Consider the following 13,938-nt stretch of genomic DNA (forward strand, 5'->3'; position numbering starts at 1 on the left):
ACTTTACCAAACGTTTTTTTTGTTTCACCAGCGGATAGACACTGTTTTCCTTCGGCCAGCATCTGTCGACCACACAGTTTTTTGCAGATCTTCAGTATCTGTATCTGTAATAATAATAATAATTGGGGTCAGTCCCGGTGTACTGGTTAGCAATTTAGCATTCACGCCTCTCACGCCGAGGATCCGGGTTCAAATCCCAACCCCGCAGAAGTCACGAATAACCTAGAAGTGTGAAAGTGACTATAATCTAAACAAAAAAAAGTATCTGTAATACCTATGCATTTTTGCCTCGTCCATGAATCGCACTTTTTCCCCACTAGGCTCTTGACGGGGTTTGGAAATTATGGAAAAGCGAAATTTATTTTGCCAATTCTTCACACCGCATTTTGAAAAGAGATATGTAAGTGATGTAAAACGCTGTTACAATTTTTCAACAAGTAATATCCTCCTGTTGATATCGTATTTGTCGTAACGAAATATTACATCTAAACCACTCTAAAATAACACTTACAGCACAGACTTACAGGGTGTTCAATAAGTTCGAATACACTTTAAAAATGTGTCTAAAAATGAAAATACAAGATACTCTTTTCTGAGTCAATTTTTATTGAAGCAGTGTTTATTGAGAACCTTTACGACATATTAGGTGGAAGCACCCCCCTCCCCTTTGTGCTTTATGACGAGCTTGAGTCGTTTCTCAAAACCATGGACATCTCGTCCCAGATCCTAGAAATGAGCTTCTTAAATTGGTCCATAGTGCTCACTTTATGTTCGCTCTGCTTGGTCAACATGTGCGACCATACATAAAAGTCCAGGGGACGGAAAGCTGGGAGGCCACAAAGTCTTATCGAGAAAATCAGTCAAATTCTTCCTACACCAGACACCAAGCTTGGACGATATTAGACGTGTGGGCCGGTGCGCCGTCCTGTTGAAAGACGTAATGATCTTTCCCGTAGAGGGCACGAAGCACCGAGGTCACAACCTTCTCCAGAACCTCGGTCTTATAGTACGCGGCGTTGATTTTCACGTTTTTCTCGATAAACGCCAGTGGAAGCTTCCCACGCTTGGATACGGCCCCCCAAATTATCAACGACGCGGCGCTCTGGAACCGCGGGATGTTTTTGTGGGACGGGAGGATGCTGGCCAACGTCGGCGCCCACAGCCGATCATTTTGGACATTGCGCGGCTGTTGCAAGATGAAGAGTTTCAGCGTGTCACGAAAGTATCAGTTTTCCTCTGTCTAACCTCTTCTTCGTTGTAGCCTCAGTTACCCCGTAAACCTTGCGTTTCTTGTACAGCTTGCATCCTAGGTCCTTCGCCATGATGGTGTGGGCAGTCCCGATCGACACATCCAGGTCAACAGCGGTCTTCCGGATCGAGCGGTTCATTTTTCGACGAACCCCGGGTCGCTCACTTCTCGCAAACAACTTTACTACGGCGTTGCGGTACTCTTTCATCGCGCGTGGTAGACAAATAACAAATGACATCAAGTCGACACCTTGCACGTCGGTTAGCCACTGTTTACGATAGATTCACTAAATCAAGCTATCAAAGTAGTCACCCATCCATGCCAATGTAGTCAATTTAGGGTAACCAACCTATTTTGGACCCCATCAGCAGCTGTACATAATTTGGACACTTCCATTTGATTTTGCTGTAAGTGTCCAAATTATGTACAGCTGTTGAGGGGGTCCAAAATAGGTTGGTTACCCTACTCGAAATTTGCATTGGTAAATTATTAAATCGCAGTTTTACCTCCATCGCACTTTTGCCCCTCCTTACTCTATACATTGAAAAGTATGCGCTTATTATAAAACGCTGGAAACTGACAATAACGCTCGATAAGGACGAAAAGGAAAGCAGAGGTGAAATCGCGCATCTCGCTTCGAGTAGGGAAGCTGGGGCTGAAATGCCCAGTCAGGGCAAAACGCGCTACTGCAGTGTAATATATTTTCCATGTTTTTCGCAGGACTTATGGAGTATGACTTTCTTATGCGCTTACTTAAAATTATTTGAAATTATCGTAAATGACGCTTTATTTGCTTACTGTAAAATTTGTATTGACTTTGACGAAAAGATCAGTTAGCACAATTCTGATGTAGGTTATTCCTCGGAAAATGCTCTACCGCCTGCTTGTGAGATCAATCCTCGAAACTACTTTCGTTGTTTGGTACCTATGTATGCTAATGTATGCTTGCAGGTAGGAAATGGTACAGAAAAAAATTCGCTTCCATGCGACCGCCACAACAAAGAAAATGTTTGAAGCTGGCGCTGCGGAGTCATTTATTTGGATTTCATGAACCTACCCAAGCAGCACCATTTTAGCACTTCTAGTTGCATTAACTTATTTATGACCAGAATTAGTCATATATCGGTCACCAAAACTACTTTGTAACAACTACATTGATATGCCTGTGTCATCGTTCCGACGAAGTATTTCAAATGTTCGACTTTCATGTGCCAACCCATATTTTTCCGAATTAGTTAACTGGTTTATTCGTTAAGACGCAAATCGGCGTGAAAAATTACATGCAGGGGTTTTTGGGGCCGGAAAGGTTCTTATGAGGGCTAGAGACCCCTCTCCCCTAAGAGGGGGGGGGCTTCCACACAAATAAAACACAAATTTCTGCATAACTTGAGAACTAGTCAAGCAAATGGTACCAAATTAGGCATGTGGGAGTTTTTGGAGGCAGTAATGTTTTCTATGGTGAATTGAAACTCCTCCCCCTCTAAGAGGGGGGGGGGGGCTCCCATACAAATGAAAGACAAATTTCTGCATAACTCGAGACCTATTCAAGCAAATGGAACCAAATTTGTCGTGTGGGGATTGGTGATGGTTTCATCCTGCGCAGACTTCGGGAATTGGTCCATTTTGCCCTATTATCCTCAAAAATCGTGATAAAAGCTAATTAAGCAGTATAAAACCTTATTTGCCGACAGTGAAAAGAACTCAAATCGCTTTCGTTGTCAAAACATCAGAGGAAACAAATTCCATTCATTCCTTACTTACTTACTTACTTACTTACTTACTTAATCAGCTCCAGGCCGTGGTTTCCTCTGCTGTACGAAGAAGTCGTCTCCATTCTACTCGGTCCATGGCCGCAATTCGCCAGCCACGTAGTCTACGTAGGGTCTGCAGGTCGCCTTCCACTTGATCGATCCATCTTGCCCGCGTGCGTGCGGCGTGCGCGCCATGCCGTCTCGTTCCAGTCGGATCGTTATTGAGAACTTTTTTAACCGGGCAGTCGTCCGACATCCTCATGACATGCTCTGCCCATCGCAGGTGACCGATTTTTGCGGTGTGAGCGATGGGTGGTTCCCTAAGCAGCTGATGCAATTCATGGTTCATTCGCCTCCTCCACGTTCCGTCTTCCATCTGCACTCCGCCGTAGATGATGCGTAACACCTTCCGTTCGAAAACACTAAAGGCGCGTTGGTCCTCCACGAGCATAGTCCATGTCTCATGGCCGTAAAGGACTACCGGTCTAATCAACGTCTTGTAGATTGTTAACTTCGTGCGGTGGCGAATTTTGTTCGATCGCAGCGTCCTACGGAGTCCAAAGTAGGCACGATCTCCTGCCATAATGCGTCTTTGTATTTCTCTGCTGGTGTCGTTGTCTGCGGTAACCAGTGAGCCTAGATACACGAACTCTTCTACCACCTCGATTTCATCACCGTCTAAATGAATCCGGGTAGGGAGGTCAGCATTCACTTCTTTAGAACCTCTTCCGTTCATGTATTTTGTTTTCGATACATTAATGACAAGTCCTATCCCCCTACGATAAAACTGAACCTTGTCGTGGTGTAGGGCTTTTTAACTAATCAGTAAATGAACAGCGGTCACGTTTACTTCTGAATGTGGGTATATATCAAAATACTTTTGTGATTTCAAGTGGGACTCGGGGTAAAAATTTACCAAATGTGATTGTTGCGTCAGAAAGTGCTTTTATTCCGTTTAAGAATAAGGCCAGTATGGGGATCTCTGACAATAGATGAAGTTTTCTGGGATTCATCCCTATTTATAGCAACTGTCACAAATATCTCCGAAAAATGTCGGATTGATTCAGTTGGTCGGGGGCTTAGGGTTAGTAAGGGGATGTAAGCGGGATACCAGATCCGATTGGATGCCGAGGGACCACTCTGTAATGATTACGGGTAATAGCACTTCTTAGGTAGCAGATGGGAAAATTAGGTCAATTCGTGTCGCGTGTTCAAGTTTCGGCTAGGCGGTGCTGCTAGATAGAGTAGGATTTTTGCACTGGCCCCGTGGCTGTCCTGAGCTCTAATGGCTGCCCGCGGGCTCTGTCTATGGGAAGGGGTCGAGTCTTAAAGAGACGTTTAAGCCCAGAGCTTTACAGCACTTTGGTCTCGGCGGGCGAGTCTCTATATTTTGAAGCTTCTGTCGACTACCGCGAACGTCCAGCTTGTGCTGCGCTCAATTTACTTTGTATCGTGGGAATGCATTGTGAAGGGGATGAAAGATTAAATTTGCCCTGATAAGTTGATCCGAGTTGCTCCGAAATTTGTCTTATCTATTGGTTCATTTGTGGTTGTTTGTGTTGGAAAACTAAAAGCGGGCGCGCGGGAAGACCAGTGTCAGGCGGGGCTGACGAATTCTCCACTTCACTATACCGCGTATTGCAACTCGAGTGGTACAAAAAGTCCAAAGCACATTTACAAATTCGATCTATTATTTTTCTTCTCATCATCATCATTATCATCATCATCGTCATCATCATCATTATCATCATCATCGTCATCATCATCATTATCATCATCATCGTCATCATCATCATTATCATCATCATCGTCATCATCATCATTATATTTAAAATATGACATTCCGGCCTTTGGCAGAGAGATCTTAGAGTCAGTTCGTGGAGTCCGCGCAGGGCCGAAACGCCTCCGCCTGCGGGTATAGGCGTGACGGCTATGCTTGGGGCTCTACCTGTGTTTTAGTGGGCGCCAGTGCCTGTCTCGTCAGGTAGAACTGATGTTTGAGGTCTCCCTGACACTTTGTTGACAACACAAAAGGGCCCAGCGCAGAGTTTTATACGCTATTAAGCGACCAGTTGGATAACCCGAAAAAAAGGAAAAAAGGAAAAAGGAAATTAATGACAAGTCCTATCCGTTTGGCTTCAGCTTTCAGTCCGATGTACGTTTCCGCCATCTTCTCAAAGGTACGTGTAATGATGTCAACGTCGTCAGCGAAACCAAGAAGCTGGACGGACTTCGTGAATATCGTGCCACTCGTGTCTATACCCGCTCTTCTTATCACACCCTCCAAAGCGATGTTAAACAGCAAACATGAAAGCCCATCACCTTGCCGTAACCCTCTTCGAGATCCAAAGGGACTCGAGACTGTCCCTGATACTCGAACAACACACATTACTCGATCCATCGTCGCCTTGACCAATCGCGTTAGTTTATCCGGAAATCCGTAGTAGTGCATAAACTGCCATAGCTGATCTCGATCGATCGTGTCGTACGTCGATTTGAAGTCGATGAATAAATGATGCGTGGGCACGTTGTATTCGCGACATTTCTGCAACACTTGCCGAAGCGCGAAAATCTGGTCCGTGGTGGCACGGGCACCCATGAATCCCGCTTGATATTGCCCCACGAACTCCTTTGCAAATGGTGATAGTCGATGACATAAAAGTTGGGAGAGTACCTTGTAGGCGACGTTCAACAGTGTGATTGCGCGGTAATTGCAACAATCCAACTTGTCGCCCTTTTTGTAGATCGGACACACGATGCCTTCCGTCCACTCCTCCGGTAGTAGCTCATCCTCCCAAATCTTGACAATGACCCAGTGCAGCGCTCTAGCCAGTGCGTCACCACCATATATCAGCAGCTCGCCGGGTAGCTGATCAGCCCCAGCCGCTTTATTGTTCTTCAGCCGACCGATCTCTTCTGCTACCTCCTGGAGGTCAGGGGCTGGTATTCTGTCGTCTTCTGCACGTGCTCCAAGATCTATTGCCATATCGTCACCTCCAGGTTCAGCTACATCGCTGTTAAGGTGCTCGTCATAATACTGCTTCCACCTCTCGATCACCTCACGTTCGTTCGTGAGAAGATTACCGTCTGAGTCTCGACACATATCGGCCTGCGGCACATAGCCTTTGCGCGAACGGTTTAACTTCTCGTAGAACCTCCGTTTATCGTTAGCACGGTACAGTTCTTCCATCGCCTCGCGATCCCGATCTTCCTGTTGGCGCTTTTTCCTCCGGAAGACCGAGTTTTGCCTGTTCCGTGCTTGTTTATATCGATCCACATTCGCCCTCGTACGGTGTTGCAGCATCCTCGCACGTGCTGCATTCTTCTCCTGCACTAATTGCTCGCAGTCGCCGTCGAACCAATCGTTTCTTCGGTTCGGATTCATTGTACCTAGTGCCGCTAGAGCGGTGCTACCGATGGCGGTCTTAATGCCTTTCCAACAATCTTCAAGAGTTGCTGCGCCAAGTTGCTCTTCCGTTGGTAGCGCTGCTTCCAGCTGCCGCGCGTATTCCTGGGCAACTCCGGTGACTCGTAGCTGCTCCATGTTGGGTCGCGGCGTACGACTTCGACGCGTGTTATGCACCGTCGAGAGTTTTGAGCGCATGCAGACTGCAACTAGGAAATGATCTGAATCTATATTCGCACTGCGGTAGGTGCGTACGTTTATAACATCAGAGAAGAATTTACCGTCGATTAGAATATGATCAATTTGGTTTTCTATTCGTTGGTCTGGTGATCTCCAGGTGGCCTTGTGGATATCTTTACGGGGGAAGAAGGTACTTCGGACTACCATTCCGCGGGAAGCTGCAAAATTTACGCATCGTTGGCCGTTGTCGATCGTTGCGGCATGCAGGCTGTTTGGCCCGATTACCGGTCTATATATAGCTTCCCGTCCTACCTGCGCGTTCATGTCACCGATGACGATTTTCACGTCCCGTCGCGGACAGCCATCATACACCTGCTCCAGCTGCGCGTAGAACGCCTCCTTCTCGTCATCGGGTCTCCCTTCGTGTGGGCAATGCACATTGATGATACTGTAATTGAAGAAACGGCCCTTAATCCTCAACTTGCACATCCTTGCGTTGATCGGTTGCCAACCAATCACACGCTGGCACATATTTCCCAGTACTATAAAGCCGGCTCCCAGCTCGTTGGTGGTGCCACAGCTCTGGTAGAAAGTAGCCGCTCGATGCCCGCTTTTCCATACCTTCTGTCCTGTCCAGCAAAGTTCCTGCAGTGCTACGACTTCGAAGTTTCGGGGATGTAATTCATCATATATTATCCTATCGCAACCCGGGAAGCCGAGCGATTTGCAATTCCATGTCCCGAGTTTCCAATCGTAGTCCTTATTTCGTCGCGTGGGTCGACGCCAATTGTTCCGATCCCTATTTTCTTCTTCGTTGTTGGTAACTTTTTGTTTTCCAGGGCGGCTTGTTGGGCCTGCCCCTCCCCTGTCTCGCCGGAGGACCATCGTGCACAGCACTGTTTAGAGTCCCTGCTGGCATAAGGACGAGTATAATAATCAGCCGCCGCTAACATGGAGAACAGACGCTGTTTGAGCCGCACCTCCTTGGTGAACAGACGCTCGTGTTTGACGAAGCATTTCCTCTACCGCCATGCTATGGTTACCGCGCCAGTATTCGCGTCGCACCTCCTCACTTCGCTATTGTCAGATTGACAACATTACCCAGGCTACGCCGCATTTGGTATCATATGACTCGTGGAGGCGTGAGGCGGGAGCTTGTGAGGACCATAGCTGTGTTTGACGCTCCTTCCCGGTTGTCAACTCACCATTTGAAGCCCATTCATTCCATACTGTGCGAAATGCAAGAACAGTCCATTTTTCCCAATTCACCCCTAAATACATAGTAAAACCTAATTAAAACGATTAAAAGTAATTCAAAGGCAGGGGAATAAACTCGAACAGCACCAGTACATTCGAAAGATATTAGGAGAGTTGAATGTCATCGATTTAGTACCGTGATGAATTCACAATTGGTCCGTTTTGCCTGATTCTCTCCCAGATCTACGAAAACACGTTCATTTGCTATTACGTAAAAAATCGTAATTTTTGCAACGATGTTGCCTTTAGAGTAGTTTATCAATAAATACTGCAATATTTTTAAATTATTTGGGTGATTTTATATTCATCTATCAGGGTGATACAAACTTTTGTGTTTTTGAGTCCGTTCAAACATTTTTTTTCTTCAGAAAAATAGTAGAACTCAGTAAAATGAGCAACTTCGCTGAATATAGTAACTATACATCTTTTACTAGCTGCGTGATATAATGATTTGCTTAAAAAGTACACTTAATAATCAATTCTGCTCAATAACTTTGCCTCCAATTTATTTATTGGTTTCAACTGTTCTCCAAAGTTATTCAGTATGATAAAATACACATTTTTTTCTGAAGACTGCTTTTGTCTTTGAGTTAGTTTTAATCGCTTTAATTAGGTTATTTACGTATATGGGGGTGACCTGGGCAAAATGAACTGTTCTTGCATTTCGCACAGTATGGAATGGGTTATCACCATCGATTTCCTGCATTTTTTTACATAGGAATAGATATCTTGTACGATTCCAAACCAGCGGCTTCTAATTCTTGGGATTACGAGCTCGTTTTTGCCCATTGTGCGTTGTTTAAGCCCGTCCACAAAACTTCGGCTTGATAACTTCCCACGAATTTTACTTGCTAGCGGCGATAGAAGGTAATCTGAGAAAGCACTTTATGGGCGACGTTGAGAAAAGTGATCACTCGATAATTCCCACATTTAAACTTTTCTTGGATATTGGGCATATTACCCCCTGCTTCCATTCCTCCGGTAGCTGTTCTGTTTCTCAGATCCTGACTATTAGCCGGTGCAGACAGCTAGTCAACCTACCCGGGCCCATCTTGATAAATTTCGCTGCCTTGTTGTTCTTGAGTTGTTTGACGGTTTTGATCCCTTTACCTATTGTGAGAGTCGGCACATCACCATCATCCGTCGTACTGCCATGGTATTCTGCGCATCACCTCACGTTCATCCGACAAGATCCCTCCGTCTTTATCCCTACATGTTTCGGCTCACGGCATAAATCATTTGCGGGATACGCTTAGTTTCTTGTAGAATTTACTCGTTTCCTGATAGTGATAGAGCCGTTCCATATCCTCGCACTACACTTCTTCCAGTCATTTATCCCGAAGAAACTGGGTTTTCTGTCTTCGTTACTGTCTACATCGTTCCACGTTTTGACAAGTCCTCTACGTCTATGTCGACGTCTATCCATTTTAGCGAACCCAATGGCACTTTCCGAAGCGCTGTTAATTGCTGCTTTCACTTGCATTGGAACGCCAAAAATTAGAAAGGAAGAAAAATTATAAAGTTATACAGAAAAATGGAAGTCTAGTATTCTTGCAAAAAGATTTTGAATATTTCACAAGGTCCGTAAAAAGTCGACGCAAACGCAAAGGCAACTCAAAAATCAATATTTGTGAACTAGTCAAGACTTGATTTGTCGATTAGTCAAGCTAGTCGTCCAAAACGCATATACCTTATAACCTGAACTATTGAGTTTTCTGCTAAGGGCTAAGGAGACTACCCGCGATAAGATTCCATAAAAGAAGAAAGATAACACCACCTTGTGGACATTCACAAACGCTTTGCTTCCAAAGGCTTATTTGCTGCAGCTATCCAGCGCTCCCCAAGGTGTCAACATTGGCTCACTTTAACAACCCATACATCGATTAAGTTTTTCGGATGACGGAACAGTGAATGCTATTGCTAATTAATTTTGTTTCGTGTTTTGATAGCAAAGCAGTTTTAGTAAAAAAACTATCTCCGATTGAATTGAAATTTTGTACGGCGATTTCTTTTTGGTAAAATATATTTGCTATGAAATCCTAATACCCTCTTGCTCACTATGCCGGTGCCTATTATTCAAATTGACTAATATTTAAGTAAATGGTAGAAAATCTATATTCAGTTGCTTTATTTGAAAGATAACTTTTAATGTGCTATCATTAAGCAAATTTCCTCTCTTCTAATAATTCACTCTTATAGGGTAATTTATAATACATTTCATTATCATACTAGTTCCTATAAAATTTTGTTTTCGTTCCAGTATTACCATATTCAAAACGGTGCCTAATTTTGAACAGCTGCATATTTCTCTTATATTTTGACAAAATTCTAGCTAATTTAAAATTATTAAATAAAGTAATTAAAATGTTTAAATGGCTAGAATTTTGTCAATTTTAAAAAAGTGCAGCATTCCAGAATTGAGCACTGTCTTAAATATGATGATGGCACGGTTTATATCTTTCATTACAATCGTCTTCATGATGTTCATGATGTTCATTTTTTCTTTTAGGACATAAAATCGAGAAAGATCCCTCCATTGATCGGTTGATCGAAATACGCACCGTGCTGGAAAAGATTCGGCCAATAGACTACAAATTGCGTTATCAGATTGACAAGCTGGTCAAAACTGCTGTGACCGGAGCCAGTTCGGCCAACGATCCGACCTCGTTCAAAGCAAACCCCGCTAATTTGGTATCGCAGGTACCGGAAACGGCCGCCAGCGAAGGGGATTCCGGTGACGAATCAGATGATTCGGCAAAAGTCTTGAGCAAACTGCGGAAAGCAAAGGCAGCCAAAACCGGTGTCAGTTCCGCAGTGGAACCCAACAGCAGGGATGTGTATGTGCCTCCGAAGCACATGGCTGTGCCGTACGAAGATGAATCGAAAGCCGAACGTGAACGGAAGCAGATGGCCCGAGCACGAAAGCGTGCGCTCGGTTCGTCTCTGATACAGGAACTGAAGGATGAATATCTCGATACACCGTTGGAGGTTTCATCAAGCTCGAGAGCCCTGCGTGTGTTGTCCCGTAAGGAACGCGAACGAGAAGAGTACGAGGAGAAATACCTGACCCGTCTGCCCATGACCAAGGCGGAAAAGCATCGCAGCCGGAAGTTGACTACGTTGGGTAAGTGTTGCAACATTGCATACTGGAAAGTTTCTCTTTCGTGCAAGCTCATTGGACATGCATCGCGCATGCTCACCTTTTTGGTGGAATAATAATCGTAAGCTTTTATCTGTACTTTTTCCTATAGGTACACTGGGCGACGAACTAACTAGCTTCGGTGATATCAGCGCTTTGGATGATGAACTGCCGTCATCATCGTCGGCGGGCGGCAAAAAGCGCAAAGCTTCCAAGGGCAACAAAAAGCACGGTAAGAAGCGGCGTTTCCGTTAGATGAGATCGCGTAAAAGCTTCGAAAGTAGCCAACTTTTTTCGGTATAAATAATTTCATTTTGCTATAAAGCCCACTACATTTGTTTTAGATATTTTGGTGTTGGTCGTTTCTTTTTCTCAAATATTGCAATTTAATTTTTTCTTCAACTTAATGTTTATTTCTGAATCTGTCAGTTTTGTTGTGTTTTAAATTTTCTAATCGAATGGTTATCATAGACACTAATTTAGAAGAGTATGTGCGAAGGTAGGTTTACCATTGCACATTGAAAGAAAATAAATAAGATGATGATAAGAATTAACTTACAACAAGTTACTGTTGCTGAAATATGAAATATTGATTTATGAAACAAAGATAAACACTCACCAAGAGCCTTTATAATATATTTATACGAGAATATTTTCATGTTTCTTCCGAATAATAACAAAAGCTGGAACCAATAGCAAGAGCATCTTTGCAGCAGTCGAAAGCCATTCTCATTACAAATTTACACAGAGATATATAAGAAATGTATAACAGACTAGCTATTAAGCAGACAAACAATAGCTACAAATGTATCGAGCAGTATCACAAAAAATAATAGTTGTCATGTGTGCAAGAATTCGGCTGCAGGCGGTGCCGGAAACAGTTGTTGCCTTTTATAAATAGTGAATTTAATATTGATATTTTTGTTTTCTAAATAGCAAAACAATAAACAAACAATTCAGTTGACCAGTTTTGTGTTAAACATAGTGAACACAACAAATATTAACGAATAACCTCAAACATATAAGAGAGTGGAGAGCCTACTGCTGCAGGGACTCTCTTTCCGGTGGGTTGGTTCGGCGAACAGACTCACACCCATATGAGAGCAGAATTATTTTGTACAACCATTACATAAAAAAAAAGTTGTATTGCAAAAAACGATTTATAATCAAAACCAGAAGAAACAGAAACCATTTTTACGACAAGCAAATACACACTACTTTATCATTATTCCTATCAGAGTTACTAAGCAAAGGTTACAGCAAATATAATAAGGAACTACACGTCCAAATTGCAGTTAGGAGAAAACAAAGCAAATAAATAGAAAAAAACTCATCGTGGTGCAGACAATTTAATATCATTTGCTGGTGGGAATAGCTGGAGGGATGCAGTGCTTTGCACGGCACTGCATTTTTTGTACCTAGAGCAAATTGACAAACATAGAACTTTAACCTGTTGTTTCCGAAGTTAAGGTTTTTGTTCAAATTAATTTTTGCTGCGTTTAATTTCACATTTTGATTGGTTACAATTAAGTTTACGTTTTAATAAATGACATTCAGTTAACAGAGTGGTTATTGTTTCGTTTCATCCCATTGCGTTTTACGATAATATCATTTTCCTTATTTTGAGTGGACTGTCGGTTTCTGATTTATTTTTATTATTATTTACTAGCACTGCGTTAAGTTATGCATAAACGGGCATGAATAATTGACGGCAACAAACCATGGTGTGATGAGGTTCTCCTGTGGCCTGCGGAGGGTTGTGTTTCTGCGCCAGTTAACAGGGTATACACACTGTTGATATTATTTTTCGTGGTTTCCGTCTCGTGAACGTTCTCGGTGTGTCAGCAAGTAAGCAAATAGACAAGCGGGCACATTCAATTTGCCACCAATAAAGCTACGTGCTAATTCACATTTGTTTTTTCGACAGTAATATTGCTCTTACAGAGGGCACAATGCACAGAAAAATGTGCAAATAATTTGATATTGATTTATGACGTTAATAAATGATCGATTTCATGGTTTGCACCTGGATTTTTTTTGTTAAACGGTAATGTAGTTTATTTTTTTAATTGCTTACGTATTTGAACAATCATAGTTAATAATAATTCGTCGTCTAAAGAAAAGTTTTGATTAAATTGAATTAAAATTACGGTTTTATCATTTTTATTTTGAGAAAGATAGCTGTATTTAATAGTACAGGTAAACAGACAACCTTCAGATATTTTATACTCATTTATACATAAGTACCACATTAGTTGTATCAACTAATAGAATCATTTAATGTTTAAATGCCAGGGTTTGCATCTACAATTTTGTCGAGAATTGCAGATCATTGTCGTTTTGTGTTACTTATGAAGGTAATTTAACAAACGTTTGCCATAAGTAAATGATAACTGCACGTATTTCGAATGCAGTTTGCATTTGTAGGCTAATTAATGTGAATTTTACGTACACGCATATCCTATTGCTCGGTAATCCGGTCGTAATCGCTGCGGTAAAACTGTTGAATTAAAACCAAATTAAATGATATTATCGTTCGTCACTTGATTCAGTGGGATTCTGTACGGACAGAGACCTACAACCGTTGCGTTGTAGACCGTATGAAACATGCCCAAACACATCAGTGTCGGGCAAGAAACGTAAGACCTGACCTGTAGGATGAAAGGTTCCGAACAACCCGACACTACACCTACTGGCTGCCATCTCTATCACACTATGGAATATCACGTTTTTATTCTGCCCTACCTTTCCACCTCGTTTCATTTGGCGCTTGCAAAATCCAATGACAGCTAGATTATTTCCCGCTGATTAACCTTAATCGCAAATCATGATCAAATTATTTAAAGCAGACCGGCCGCACATTTACGAGCGAATACTTTTTAATTGCTACACAAAGCCGCGTGGTTTAAACGCGTTCGAGAGTATGAATACGCATTATTATGGTTAAATAACGAGC

The 13,938-nt window shown here is 42.8% G+C and overlaps 1 protein-coding gene across 1 annotated transcript in view; it reads left to right on the plus strand.

Moving 5' to 3' along the window:
* LOC128741360 (neuroguidin) overlaps positions 1 to 12,534 on the plus strand; it is a 68,040-nt gene extending 55,506 nt beyond the window's left edge. The window contains exons 3-4 of the mRNA XM_053837137.1: positions 10,353 to 10,967; positions 11,095 to 12,534. Of these exons, the coding sequence (XP_053693112.1) occupies positions 10,353 to 10,967; positions 11,095 to 11,237 (758 nt within the window). The 3' untranslated portion in view covers positions 11,238 to 12,534. The remainder of the gene's footprint in view (positions 1 to 10,352; positions 10,968 to 11,094) is intronic.
* Positions 12,535 to 13,938: the final 1,404 nt, after the last annotated feature.

The sequence above is a fragment of the Sabethes cyaneus genome, chromosome 3 (genome assembly GCF_943734655.1).
Source record: "Sabethes cyaneus chromosome 3, idSabCyanKW18_F2, whole genome shotgun sequence".
NCBI classification, from domain to species: Eukaryota; Metazoa; Arthropoda; class Insecta; order Diptera; family Culicidae; genus Sabethes; species Sabethes cyaneus.